General features: G+C 55.4%; 1 protein-coding gene across 3 annotated transcripts; it reads left to right on the forward strand.

Moving 5' to 3' along the window:
- The first annotated feature begins 249 nt into the window (after positions 1 to 249).
- GUCD1 (guanylyl cyclase domain containing 1) lies at positions 250 to 13,332 on the forward strand. Of its 3 annotated transcripts, none has more exons than XM_047698515.1 (6): positions 250 to 500; positions 5,443 to 5,527; positions 6,351 to 6,516; positions 7,945 to 8,036; positions 9,874 to 10,126; positions 10,813 to 13,332. In XM_047698515.1, the coding sequence occupies exons 1-6, from the start codon at positions 461 to 463 to the stop codon at positions 11,191 to 11,193; spliced, it is 1,017 nt and encodes a 338-aa protein (XP_047554471.1). In that variant the 5' UTR covers positions 250 to 460; the 3' UTR covers positions 11,194 to 13,332. The 3 variants fall into 3 exon arrangements, with proteins under 3 accessions (XP_047554471.1, XP_047554470.1, XP_047554469.1); XM_047698514.1 differs by having other exon boundaries at positions 252 to 500; positions 10,003 to 10,115; positions 10,816 to 13,332; XM_047698513.1 differs by having other exon boundaries at positions 255 to 500; positions 9,874 to 10,115; positions 10,816 to 13,332.
- Positions 13,333 to 14,344: the final 1,012 nt, after the last annotated feature.

The raw sequence follows: 14,344 nt of genomic DNA on the forward strand, positions 1-14,344 counted from the left end.
CGCTCAGGCGAAGGGGCGGAGCTTCCGGGGAGCGGAGGCGCGAAAGGGCCTGCGTGTCTGCGCGAAGAGTTGGGGGGGGCGGGGGGAAGGGGCGGGGTTACCAGAAGCCGGGACTGCCAATGGCCAGGACCCGCTTAGATCCGGAGGCTGGAGACCTCTAGGAATAGAAGTTCGGGGAATAGAAAGGGAGGGGCTTCTTCGAGACCCAGCAAGGGGTGGGGTTTAAGGAAGGGGCGGGGCCCCGAGCCGAAGCCTGGAAGGGGCGGGGCGGGGCTTGGGGCGGCCCTGCCGCCGCCTGCCCTTCTCCCCACCGCGCTGGCGGTAGCGGCGGCGGCAGTGGCGGTGGCGGTGGCAGCGGAGGAGGAATCTGACACGCACCAGCCCGGCTCCCGCCCCAGTCGAAGCCGAAGCTGCAGCCGGCGCCGGGCCGGGGCCATGGGCGCCCCGCGCGGCCCGGGTCATGAGGACGGAGGAGGCAGCGGGGCCGCAGCTCGAGCCTGGTCAGTGTCTCCCCAGGGCCCGGCCCTCACCCCGGGGAACGAGGGGGACCCCGCCCTAGTGCAGGCAGGGTCCAGCCGCGCGACCTTGGGTCGACCGCTGCCACGGGCCGGGCTGTCGAGTTTTGAGCGATACCTGGCCAGGTGTACACTCCCGCCTTGGTCGCTCAACCCTCAGCCCGGGTCACTTGGGATTTACTGATAGTCCTAGGGCTGGGACCCCAGTCAGCTCTGAAGTCGGTCATGGTGGGAGGGTCCTGGTTGCGGGGTATGGGCGGCACCTTCCCGAGAAGCGAAAAGTCCTGCTGGAGCGCCTTAGGAGATTCTACCTTCCTTCCGGGGAACTGTGGGGGAACTGAGGCCTAGAAGGACAAGGAACTGGCTGAGAGCATAGAGCAATGGATGTGCCCCTTACCCTGGCCTCCCAGACTTAGCATTTTGTATTACTGTAGTTCTTGACCCTTGGGTTCCTTCTGCCCCTAGGTGGCCTGAGTTCCTTTGGGGCAGAAACCAAGACTGACCTTCAGTGCCCTCGGCCTCAGTTTGCTTCTCTGGGTGGGGGAGGGGGAAAGCAATGATTCCAGCTCTTAGGGTTGGTGAGAAAGAGAAAGTGCTAGTAAACTAAAATGAGGTGCCAACTCATCGGAGAGGTCAAGAGCAGGTGGGACCCCACCCCAAGACATCAGGGACCTTGGTGTCACGCCCAGGGAGTGGTCTCTTTTGTGAATATTGCAGGTCATAGGTTCTGATGCTATCCCGGAATTTACATTCCTACTCTTGCAATTATCTAACTCTGTGATCTTGGACCAGACATTTGCCTTTCCTGAGTCCCAGTGAAGTAATAGCTCACATTCATAGGGAGCTTTCCATGAGCAGACATTGCTAAGTTGTTTACATGGGGTGCCTCATTAATCCTCATAAGGACCCTTTTGTAAAGTAGGTTACCATTGTTACTTGCACTTTTGCACAGGAGCAGATAGAGTTAAAAGGAGTTAGGTATCCAGGGCCTGCCTTCTTTGGCAACAGCTGCCAGAGGAAGCCAGGCCAGGGCCTTACAGGCAGACCCTACATATAGGTGAGACAGTCACTTGGCTCCAGGCACCAACATCTGGCAGTAGTTCTGGGCTTGGAAGGCCTTGCCTCTCCTTTGCAGCCCCCCACAGGAGTATCTCTGGATCCCTGTGAACTGACCTGTCCATGCCAAGACTGGGGATGGCCATGTGGAAGTGTTTAGCCTCACAGGGCCTCAAGATCAAGGGATTCTAGGATCAGGGCAAGAAGAGGAGGTGCAGCAGAGTTCACAAGGACCCTTGGGAGCAGCTGTCCTGTGCCACATTTACGGCTGGGAATAGGGAAAGGCACAGACAGAGTCAAAGCCTGGCCATCAAGATGACCCAGCTAGATGGTGCCAGAGCCCGGGCTGCAGAGTAAGGAGGGAGCCAAGAACAGAGGGGCTATAGTCTGGTAGCTTGGGGGAGGGGATTTTGGGGGAGGGGCTAGGGCATTGTTGTGACAAGTAGGCCTGGGCACTGCAAGCGATAAGGCCTTTTTGGAAAAACACCTTCCATGCATCAAGCATGTCTGAGTGCCTGCTCTGGTCCAAGGGCTTCGGCAAGGCACATATAACCCTGTCCCTGCCTGCCACTGAGATATTCTGTCCAGTGGGAAGGCAGACACGATCCCCTGAAATACTCATATTGAAGGGCTCAAACGGAAAGAGACCAGAGAGCATTTGGCTGTTCAGAAATGGGAGACAACATTCCAGACTAAGGGATCTTGCAAGAGCAAAGGCTGGGGAGTAAACAGCCTGTGTAGAGAGAAACAAAGACAGTTTTTGGCCACAGAGAAGGATTCTTCAAAAGGGAGGCATTTCATTATGAGAGAATAAATAGTACCTTGCATAGAGCTCTCTTTCCACTTAGCCCATTGGGGGGATTTATTTTATCATATGAATCTGGAGGGCAAGACCTGGGACTTAGTCATCTTTAGTGTCCCCAAACCATAGCACACATTGAGGGCGTAATAATTTTGTTTCTTAAAAAAAAAAAAAATAGGCTCATTTCTTCAAAGAAATGTTGGTTGAGTGACTGCTAAGCTTCAGATACTATGCATTGGCAGTAACAGTGAATAAGATTAGCAAATTCCCGGTCCTCAGGAAGCTTACAGTCTTATGGGGAGACAGAGTAGCTCTGTTTTCTTTTTCTCATTCATTTTGCCAAGTACTGTGAAGGTAACAACCAGGATGCTGGGAAGGGGGACCCTCTTCCCCCCAAAGGCATAGTCAGAAAAAAGCCTCTCAGAGGAGAAACATTTGAGCTGGGACCAGTGACAAAAAGGGGCAGCCTCAAGAGCTGCAGGGGAAGAAAGTTCCAGACAGAGGCAGCTATACATACAGAGGGGTAGAATGAAGGCCGATGGTTTTCCCACAGTAACTGGAACTGAGTGAGTGATGTGTAATAGCCAAGGTGAGGCTGGTGGGGCCTGGGTTGGGCAGGGCCCAGCAAGCCATGGTGTGGAGTGACAACTTTATCCTAAGAGCAGTGGGAAACTGGAACTGGGATTCCTCTGGCTACTGGGTACAGATGGGAGAGGAGCTGGGGGTGGAATTTAGGAAAGAGGATAGGCAGAAGTCAGGCTGGACAGAGCCCTCCAAACTGAATCCACAACCCTGGGAAGAGGCAACTGGGAAGGCCTTGAATGATGGCCTGGGTTCCTTTTAGAGGCATCTGGGGTCAGGGAAAGGAGGGAACAAAGCCTCAGCCCAGTTGGGCTCAGGGCACCAGGGCCCTCTAGATGGAGGGCAGGGTTCACGTCAGCACCTGCAGTGCACTCTTGCCCCGGGTGCACTCTGCACTCTGCAGGCTGCCATCTATGGTGGTCCATTTCATAGAGGAAGAAGCAGGCACAGAGAGGCCAAGTGCCTCTCCTCAAGCGACTCAGCCAGCAGATGGCCTGTACTCACCCATGCCATCCTGCCATCTGCAGGCCCTGTTGCATGCCCTTGGAGGTGGGGAATGGAGGGAGGAAGGCCAGCACAAGGCAGTGAAGGAGCAGCTACAGGTCCCTGCGTGCTGGGAATGTATGACAGCTCCACAGGATACCAACAAGCTCCAAGCAAGGACCTCACCTGTGAACCGAAGAGTGAACTCCAGCCTAGCAGAGCACAGATGAGGGAAAGGGCGTGGCCAGCCTGGGAGCAGAGCAGGCACTGGAAGTGGTAGCATCTGAGCCAGGCCTTGAAGGCTGGGGAGGGTTTAGACAAAGGAGAGTAGGAGCTTGGGACTCCATTCCAGGCAAGGCATTGCCCAGACAAGGCCAGCAGGTTGAAAGGCCAGGACAGACATCAGGGCCCTTCTGGTTGCTGCCTGCAGTGGGAACCAGGCCTGGCATGGCAAGTTGGCTTCTGGGGCAGCTCTGCACAGCGAAAGCTGTGGATTCGAGAGAGACCCCAGAGACATGCGGAAACAACGTGGGCTGGGTTTTCACATGCTGGGTGAGTGTCATGAACGAGCAGTGAGTGGTGATTGCTGAAGGGAAGTCTCTCCCATTTTTTCAGACTCTGAACTTTGTCCAGATTCGTGGGATCCCAGAGTAGGAGGTTCTAGTAGGCCACGTTCCAGCTGGCCCCCGCTTTAGCACCTCATCGTATGCTGTTCCCCTCTGTCTTGTGTTCCCTGACTCTCACTCTCTAAGGCACACCTCCACTCCCCCCCACCATTTTCCCAGCTTAGCCCTCTGTTTTTCTTTTACCCTTGCTTGTTTTTCCTGACCACCAGGACAGGAATCTGTTCTTGTCACTCACCACCACATCTTCAGTTCACATGCCAGGTGCTAGGCTCTTGGGAAATATTTGTTGATTGAATGACTGAATCAGACCAAAGTCCCCCACTTCAGAGATAGCCAGACTCAGTCTAATGTGAGGTCAGTTGCTCAGCCCACAGCTAGGCTGTGACAGAGCTGGGGCTAAAGTGCTGAAGTCAGGCCCCTTCTGCTCCTCCGCATTGTTTGGCAAGAACAGATCAAGAGGCCACCTAGGTTAGCATCGCACATACACAGATCACATGACAGTCTCCCTTCCTTCTAACTGTGGACTTCACACTTTGGTGACCCTGGGGGGCTTTGGAGTTGGGCAAACCTCCAGGGACCTCATGAATTCAGACATGAATATCTGCTAAGCATCTCCATGGGTCTGCCCTGTGCCAGCCTCCTTGGAGGTTCCACCAAAAAGAGTGCTCTCAGAGAGAGGCCTATAGGGCTGGGAGTGCATGTAGTGGGGGGCTAGGCATGATGGAGAAGTGACAGCCAAAGGCAGGAGTTAGGTCAGGCACCTAGGAGAGTTCAGGCAGAGGGATGAGGTGTGCAAGGGCCCTGGGGGACAAGGGATCACAGCAGGTGAAAAGGTTCTGCCTAGAGGTTGGCCCAGTGAGGACGAGGGGAGTTAAGAAGGCAGAGGGTGCTGGGGCAGCAACCATGAAGGCACTGTCCTAAGAGATATACGAACAGGGGCGCCTGGGTGGCTCAGTGGGTTAAGCCGCTGCCTTCGGCTCAGGTCATGATCCCAGGTCCTGGGTTCGAGCCCCGCATCGGGCTTTCTGCTCGGCGGGGAGCCTGCTTCCTCCTCTCTCTCTGCCTGCCTCTCTGCCTACTTGTGATTTCTCTCTGTCAAATAAATAAATAAATAAATCTTTAAAAAAAAAAAAAAAAGAGAGATATACGAATAAACCCACTGGAGGATTTTGTGTGGGGCTGACCTACTCTGACTGGTGTTTGGGAGAGATTAACTGCTATTGTAAGGTGAATGGGTTGGGGCACCTGAAAGGCTGTTTGCTGGCCCCTGAACAGCCCCTATAGGATCTGGGCAGGAGCCAATGACAGTGGCCTCAGTGGGGGTAGCAGTGATAGGCACAATGTCAAGGGTCTGTGACCTCCCTGTGTTTCCTCGTAGGAGACTTTGTGCAGCTGCCCGTGCCCATCATCCAGCAGCTCTACCACTGGGACTGTGGCCTGGCCTGCTCCAAGATGGTGCTGCGGTGAGTAGGCAGGCCTAGGTCCTCCCCATCCATACCATCTGCTCTGGCTGGAAGGAGAAACAGGGAGTGACCTGGGTGGGATTCATCATCCATATGGCTTTTCTTGCTTGGGCCTTACAGGAGGCCCAGCTTCCATCCAGACTTGGTCGCATCTACAAGAGCAGGCAAAAGGTGGACAAGGCCTTCCAGGTGGTGGCTCTGGGGATAGCCAGAGAAGTCCTAGGTGTCTGGGCCTGGTCCACAGAGTGACCCCATCGCTGGGACACAGGACCGTCCAACCTCAGGCTCCCGCAAGACTGTGTCACTAGGGAGCCAACTGTTGAACTAAGGCTGTGTGAATATCACAGGCACCTTGACCATCAGAGCATAGAGTGCCATTGCCATCTCCTTGTAGGAGACTTCAGGCAACTGCCAGGAACCCCAGAGTAACCTGTCCCCTACTTGTCTTATATCCTGGAAATCCAGGCCAGATAGTGTTCATCAAAAGGGTTCTGTGCCTAAATCTTAGGAAACCACTGATGTGATCCAAGCATCTCATCCTAGAAATGAAGCTAGTGAGACCAGAGAGGTTGGCAACTTACCCAAAGTTACATGACCTTCAGGAGATACAAGAAGCAGAATCCTTGACTCCAGGGCCAACATGGTACCCCAGGCAGCGTCAGGTCATGCCCAAGAAGTAGATGATACAGGATTTCCTGACGAAGGATGGAATCTTCTGGGGAGTGGGAGTTCTTGATAGTGGCTATCTGGCCCCTGGGAGGAGGGTGACCCCAACCAGCTCCCTGTGTAAGCAAGCCAACCTCAGCAGCCCGTCCACCCACAGGTACCTAGGCCCGCTGGACGATGGTGAGTTTGAGAGTGCCCTGCGGGAGCTACGACTCACCAGGAGCATCTGGACCATTGACCTGGCCTATCTGATGCGCCACTTTGGCGTGCGGCATCGCTTCTGCACTCAGACCCTGGGTGTCGATAAGGGCTACAAGAACCAGGTGGGCAGCCAGTCACCAGGCCTTCACCCAGGTCCAGTAATCAAAAGGGGGTATGGTCAAGGCGCCTGGGTGGCTCAGGGGGCTAAAGTCTCTGCTTTCAGCTCAGGTCATGATCCCAGGGTCCTGGGATTGAGCCCCGCATCGGGCTCTCTGCTCAGCGGGGACCCTGCTTCCCCCTCTCTCTCTGCCTGCCTCTCTGCCTACTTGTGATCTCTGTCTGTCAAATAAATAAATAAATAAGTAAAAGTGGGGTATGGTCAAGGCCCGGACACCTGAGTGGACACACAAGTGCTCAGAGACCAGGGAACAGCAGCGGAGATGCTATGGGCAGGACTTTGGATCTAGCCAGACTAGGTGACCTTGGGGTCCGGCCTGCTCAAAGCATCTGAGCAGTGAGGTTCCTGCAGCCTGCCTTCGAGAGCACTGGATGGTGTACAGACGAGCATCTCAGGCTGCCTTTCTGCATCCTTCCCTCCGGTCATTCAGCGCCCAGGGCCTTGGAGAATGTCACTCTGACCTTACCCTGTCCCCACTTGCCCATGTTCTTTCTTGTCATAGGGACAGATGGCTTCAAGCTAATTGGTATTCCGGAAGAAAAACTGACATGCCATCTTCCCTATTTTTTTTCTTTTTGAAAAAGAAAACGATAGCCTCACCGTGATACCAGTGCACAACCTACTCCCCCACCCCACCCCGCCCCAACCCCTGCCAACCGATGTAGTTAGAGCCAGCCTTGCCTGCTGTAGAGACACATGTTGGCCCAGGTTCCAAAACTTGGCAGAGCAGGGGCTCTGCTGGCCTTGTTGGCAAGAGGGTTCTCACATGGTGGCCGGGGCCAGTCAACCTAACTTTCCTTTGAATCTTCCAGGCCAGGGGAGGAAGGCTAATGGATCTGGCTTGATCACTGTAGCTGCACAGCAGAGAAAAGAGCCCAAGAACAGGGTCTCTCCTGCCTCCCCCACAGACAGGGGCTCTAGTCCCCTGTAGTCCCTTCACCAAACAAAGTATATTCCCTGGACCTCACCTTGCTAAGCTGAACTGTGGAGGAGCATCTGGGTGGGCTTAGCCACCCCGCTTTGCTCATTTACCACAGACTCCTGCTGGTGCCCACAGGAAACACAACCCAGGATGACCAGCCTTGCTGGGGGAGTGGGAGAACTGACCTGAGTTTGGCTGCCTACCCATCTCCTGAGTGTCGTCCTTGTGCCTCTGTATGGCCCTGTGTGCTTTGGCCAGCCACCTTGCCGGTTCAAGACACATGCAGCATTCTGCCCAGGCATGCCTCACGTGCCATCACGTGCCCCTAGCAGGCTGGGCTCCTCCCCTCTTTCACCATCTTTAACTCCATCACATGCCCTGTATTTCATCCAAATGGGGGTGAGGGTAGCCAGGACAGGTGGCCCCTCCAACCAGCCCTACTCTCTTTAGTCCTTCTACAGGAAGCACTTTGACACAGAGGAGACCCGGGTGAACCAGCTGTTTGCACAAGCCAAGGCCTGCAAGGTGCTTGTGGAAAAATGGTGAGCCTCCCCTCATTCTTCTTCCTTGTGTGCTTGCTCACCCACGTACTTACTGTCAGGCAGAACTGGAGTATCCTACCCAGGTGGCCAAGGGCATGCACTTGCCCTCCAGAGCCTTAACTGTTTCCATCCATAAAATGAGGACAGGTGGGACTACATGACCTACAGTATACAAAACTGTGGCCTTGGATGGATCACAAGCATGGCCTGGAGGGACACGTGAACCAGACAGACTCTAGCCAGCCCTCAGGCTGCTCACAGAATGGTAGCTTGAGACAGAACACAGGAACCCTTAATGAAATGGGGACAGAGTAAGGAACATGCTGGCAAAGTGATGGAGAGTGACAGAGGACAGCCCCTTGTGAAGGCTCTCTAGGGAGGCCTGGCCCTCAGATCTCCCCACAACAGACTGCCGTGACCTTATGCAGGTCTCCCCTCTTACCTATACGTAAGAGCAGAATTTGGGCAGAACCTGGGAGTAACTTTCCCAGATGCTGATGACTTTCTTCTCCAGGCTCAGGCACATCAGCTTAGATCCCTACTGGGCTACCCTAGGCCACTCTTCTCAGGTCTCCCTGTTCTTGAATGACTTCTGTTTTCATTGTTAACATAATGTTACCACACAATAGGTAGTTTGGAAAACAGGGGAAGTCTCCACGCATCCATCCACTGCATGAGCACATGCTGGGAGGGAAGCCACCAAATGTTCATTTAGTGGCACGTGCCACTTGCTGGCTAGTTGAGTGGGAAGCTGGTGCTGTCCCTGTTCATCCAGTGAAGAAACTGAGGATGGGAAGAATAGTTTGAGCTGCCCACCATCACCACCGGCTGCTCGGCCACACTGTGATCCAAACCCGACACTCCGCACCCAGTTAATTCCATGGAGCACAGTGCTTTTCCTTCCGGCCCAAGCCCCTGCTTTTTCCCTTAGTTGAAATCCTGCGCTGCTACATACTGTTGGGAATTCAGCCAGGTATTTCATTTCAAAGACCAAATGGAAAAATGGCATGTTTCCCTGGGCTGAGGCAACCGAACCAAACTGCCACATGACTCGGCTGTGGGCTGGAGTTGGGCCAAGCCACGTCGTGCTCATGCCACCACTCCTGCGGAGACTGCGGAGGACAGAGGCCCCTAGCCTAGGGGACCCTCCCCCCCGACAGCCCCTTGCCCCTTCTGGATTCTTAGTTTGAAGGATTTTTAGGGTACTGCCTTCTGTGGGGCATTGAATAGGGCAGTGCCTACGAGTCTGCCTCTCAGTCATCAGAGCCGGCTCTGCCAAACTGGGAGCTGACCTGCCCCTTCCTGGACAATTCCTTTTGCCTTAGGGCCTTCAAGAAAAAAAAAAAAGAAAAGAAAACCAGTCCTTTCAAAGAAATGTGGTTTTGAAACTGACGAAGCCATACTTGGCTCAGATTTGGGGGATTAAATTGGACCCACAGCTTCCAATGCAAACCGCATGTGATTTAGGGTAACTGTCAAGGAAGGTGCTCAGCAGGAAGAAAAAGAATTCACCAGCCAGGCTGGGAGGTGAGGTCCCATGTGCTGCTTCAGTGGCCTCTTCCTGCCATCCCTGGAAGGACCTGACCCGGCCGGCTTGTCCTTGGGCACACTCAGAGTCCTCCTACCCGCCGCCCCCGCACCCCGGCACTAGTGCCATGCTTAATCCTGGGCTGAGCCCAGGCCACAGGGACAAAGCAGGACGTCTCCCTCCCTGCAAGGAGCTCAGGAAGTGGGGAAGATGAGCCGTGCCCCCAAGCTCTGTGATCCAAGCAGGGGTCCACTTGAGAGGTGGGGAACGGGGCCCAGCGACCCTGGCTGACCCTTCTCCTGCCCACAGCACAGTGAGTGTGCAGGACATCCAGGAGCACTTGGCACAGGGCCATGTGGCCATCGTGCTGGTGAACTCTGGGGTACTGCACTGCGACCTCTGCTCCAGTCCGGTCAAGTACTGCTGCTTCGCCCCCAGTGGTCACCGCTGCTGCTGCCGGAGCCCCGACTACCAGGGCCACTTCATCGTGCTGCGTGGCTACAACCGGGCCACCGGCTGCATCTTCTACAACAATCCAGCCTATGCCGACCGTGAGTGCTGGGTGGGCAGGGACAGCGGAGGGGGGTGGGGGGGTGGCAGGCTGCATTCACCATCCCATCCCGTGACTCCTCTGCACTCCCTCACTGCCTTCCCCCCAAAGCCTCTGCTCCTCCTGGGCTCCTGTAATCTATGCTGCTGCTCTGGCCATGCACAGACCAACCACAGACCTGAGGCCAGGCCGGCCTCCACACCCTGGTCATTACCACCCCAGCTCAGGCCATCTGTCCTTCCCACACCACTAGCCCTGCACCACTGCCCAGGGCCCACCTCAGTCTTATTTTGCGGTTTCCTACCCCCGCCCCCAATCTCCCTCCTTCAACCTTGCCAGGACAGCCAGCAAGCATACTCATCAGAAAGGGAAGTCTGCCCAGTCCCAGCTCCAGCTCCAGAGGCAGCAAGGGCTCCCCACTGCCCTGACTCTAGCAGACTTACCCCATGTGTCCTCAAGCTGTTTGTTCCCCTCTGGGTCTTACCTTTTTCATCTGCTAAACTGGGGGAGGGTGAGAGAATGAGTTCATGAAGGCTAAAATAGGCAAGGAAGGCTTCCTGTGGGTGGAAAATGAGTGGCAAAGGGTGGCCAAGCAGGTGGGACACAGTCAGTCCTCCCTCAGCTCCCCTGGGTGTCACTGAGGTAGGTATAACCTCCCCCCTCAACCTCTGACCCCACTCTGCCCTTCCTGTTCCCAGCAGGAATGTGCAGCACCAGCATCAGTAACTTCGAGGAAGCCAGAACCAGTTATGGCACAGATGAGGATATCCTCTTTGTCTACTTGGACAGCTGACAGTGGGAGGCTGGTGTGCCCAGGCCCTCACACCCTGCCCCACCCTCGCCGGGCCAACTCAGGAGGCCTTGGCCCAGGCCCCAAGCTGCTGGGGCTTGGATGCGGAGCTGCAGCCTCGGCCCATGTGACAAAGCCCCAGAGAGTTCTTGGAGCCCGAGACTTGCATGCTTTGTCTGCCAGCATTGTGCCTGTCGTCATGCCACTTACCCTGTGCACCTGCTGGTTGCTGGAGGCATCTCCAGAGCATCTGAGTAGAGCCTCCCCCAGGATCCCAAACCTGACTTGAACAATGCCCAGGGCACTTCCAGCCCTGTGGGTGCCCTTCTTGCCCGCAAACCAGACCCAGGGCAGGGGAGAACCTGAGCTCGTCTCGCCACAGACCTGGGGCTTGAGCCCTGAAGATGCCACTTGTCAGGATGGTGTCCATGTATTTGGAGACCATATAGCCAACCCACCTATCCCCCAGAAGTACTCTGGACCTCCCTGTGCCCTTTGGTGGATGCCGCCACTCCCTCCCGCCTCCCAGTGGACCGCATTCCTGTGGCTGGTGGTGAGGCCTCTGGGCTTCTGGGCTCTGGAGAGGGCTGGGCCTCAGGCTGAAAGGACCCTGAACCCCCCACCCCTCGGCCTCCAGGTACTATAGCACTGTAGATTGGAGGGCCATCTGGGTCGTAGACGGGACCCCGGCTCTTGCTAGCTGGCAGTGCAGAGCATACTCCAAGAATGCCTGACCCAGAGGGCCAGGTGCAGCTGCCTGGGTCCCAAAGGACTCCCCCCAACCTGTGAGCCCTCCTGACACTAGCCTAAGCCCTGACAGTGGGGCCCATTCTCTGGGTGTGGGGAGCCCCAAGCCTCATAGGCCTGGGTGCCAGGGTATGCTGGGGCCTGCACTCCTGAGGCAATGGTGGGAGACCATCCATGGCCTCTCACCCATCCTGATATTCACACCGGGACCTTTTGCACCGAATGTTGGGTCTCTTCTGTCCTCACAGAGAAGGGTGGTACCTGCCCAGGGTCACACAGCACAGCACGAAACATAGACTAGAGCTGTTTCCTTCTTTTTCTTTCTTTTTCTTTCTTTCTTTCTTGTAGGGGTAGGGGGTGCTTTGGTTTTTTTGAGACTTAAGTTTTTCACTTGTGGGGAGTGAGAGTCCCTCTCAAGTAAGACAATAATAGCAAGATTGCAGGTACTTTGGAGCCGCTGACACCTCTGCACAGAGCAGATCAGCCAGCCCAAGTTGTCTTTCAAAGAGAAAGGGACTCAATAGCTGGTGGGCCCCCCAGCTTACAGACAAAATCTGGCCATCAGTCTGGGGAGAGTTTGCCCAGGACTATGGTGGGGTTGGGTCTCGAACCCAGGTCTGCACCAGAAAACTAAGGGAACCGGCTCATTCCCAAAGGGGCCAAGAACACCCACCCCCTCGTGAGCTGTTCCTGGCAAAGGAGCAGGACTGCGCCAGCAGCCACACTGCCCCTGTCCCCCGGTGTCTTGGTCCTCTGCTGCCCAAGGCATGACGTGGTGGCAGGTGCTACGCCTCTGGCCTGCAAACCCTGCTCATCACCTGTTCCCACCAGCTGGCTGATGCCTCCCCACCATGGCTTCCCCGAGGCGCGGAGGTGGGCTCTGCGCACAAGGGCTGTCGGACCACTCAGCTGTATTGCTCCTCAACACCAGATCCAGCCTTTGGCCCCAAGGGAGGTGCTGTTAGCTGCTTAGCCAACAGGTTAGCCCCCCTGGTTTCAGAGACGAGCAGTGTCTTCAGACTGGCCTTCTCCCTTTTGCCTTAATGTCGGTGGCCCAGGATCCCAGGGAGCTCTGGTTGCATGCCCAGGAATACCATGTGTGGCAGCCATGGGGTTTGGGCCTCCTCAGGAAGGATCTGGCTAAAATTGTGGTGAGAACAGACGCATCAAGGAAAAAGCAATGAGGAAGTGAAGCTTCGGATGATGGGTGGGGCTGTCACTGGGAGCAGCTGGCCCAGAGAGCAGTCACAGCACCTCAGTCCTTCACATGAGACGTGTGGAAAACGCTCAGTCCCTGGGCAGGCCACAAGTTAGAGGTCACCTGTCTAGAAGATTAACAAGAGAGCTACCTGTGCCTCAGATGGTGCCATCTGCCCGGGAGGGTCACGGGTGGGACGCAAAGGCGTTCTCGCACACGTCACGGAAACAAGGCTGGAGAATCCAGATTTCAGGAACCAGTGCCCATAGCACATGGCTCCCGTGACCCCAGTCCACATGCTGGGGGCCCAGCGAAACCACACTAGACAGTTGGTTTTGTTCACTCCAGCCACACAGGGACAAAAGGGATCTTTTGCATTGCAGGGATTATTTATATATATATATATATATATATATATATATATATATATTTTGTTTGTAATGAGCCATTCTCAATAAACATTCTCACTGCAAAATCATGGCAGCACTCTGGCCCGCCTTTGTGAATTCTCATTTCCCTCCCAAATTCTCAGCTTAAGCACGTGCCACTTGACCTGCCAGACCAGGTTTTAGCTGGGACTAGAATCCTGTTTACTGCTTTTCAGTTCTGCCTCCCTCATGCTTGTACAGGGCTGAGGTAGGCAGTGCTAGAGATGGAAGGGCCTCAGAAATGAGCTTGATGGCTTGAAGAGGGCATGGAGGGCACACAGCCTTGGGCAGGAGGAGGGGCTGGGGGGCAGAATCGAGTGAGGGGGCAGTGGGGGCCCACAGGAGGCAATAGAGTGGGGAATCCTGCGGCCAGAACTCCAATCCTCCCTGTGCCTCCACCCCCAACCAGCAGCTCCCCTTATTTGCTAGCTATTGGGCTCGTCTAGTGTTATATTTGATAAGAATTATACTTCTGAAAAAGGAAGTGTTTGGAAATCCTGCCTTATCCGGCAGTCTCAGACGTGCCCCAGGTCCCGCAGGGAGCTTACAGAGCCAGAGCTGGCTTCTTGGGTAGGGTCCCAGTCTCTGGCCTCTGTTCTCATTGACTTGACTGCTGCTCTGCCCCTCCCCAAGCCCCACACTGTAGGGATATTTTTGGAGTTGCGACTGAGATCTTAGACCCCTCTCCAAGCAGGCGAGCAGCCCTACAGACATGCCTTCAATCCGGGCATTGGCCAACTGAGGCGGGGGTGCCCTGCTAGAGTGCACCAGGCAGCCTAGCAGGTGTTCTAGCTACATGCCTAACCAACAATGCTTGCCCCTCTCTGCACTTTAGCGGGAGCCTTCTGCCCCTCCTAGGGGAAGAGGCGCCCATTCTGAATGGGCATACCATCGTTGGGACTGACATGGGAAAGGTTGGTTTGGGGCCTCTCAGCGGCCCCGAATTATATATTGAATACAATTATGGGAGGCAAAATGGCGATGCGGGACATGTTGAAATAGGAGGGCCAAATGTGGGTGAGGTCTGGAGTACTAGGCAAAGTCGGCTGCCCAGCACATGCCGGGTG

Source organism: Lutra lutra, chromosome 12 (assembly GCF_902655055.1).
Source record: "Lutra lutra chromosome 12, mLutLut1.2, whole genome shotgun sequence".
Taxonomy (NCBI): domain Eukaryota; kingdom Metazoa; phylum Chordata; class Mammalia; order Carnivora; family Mustelidae; genus Lutra; species Lutra lutra.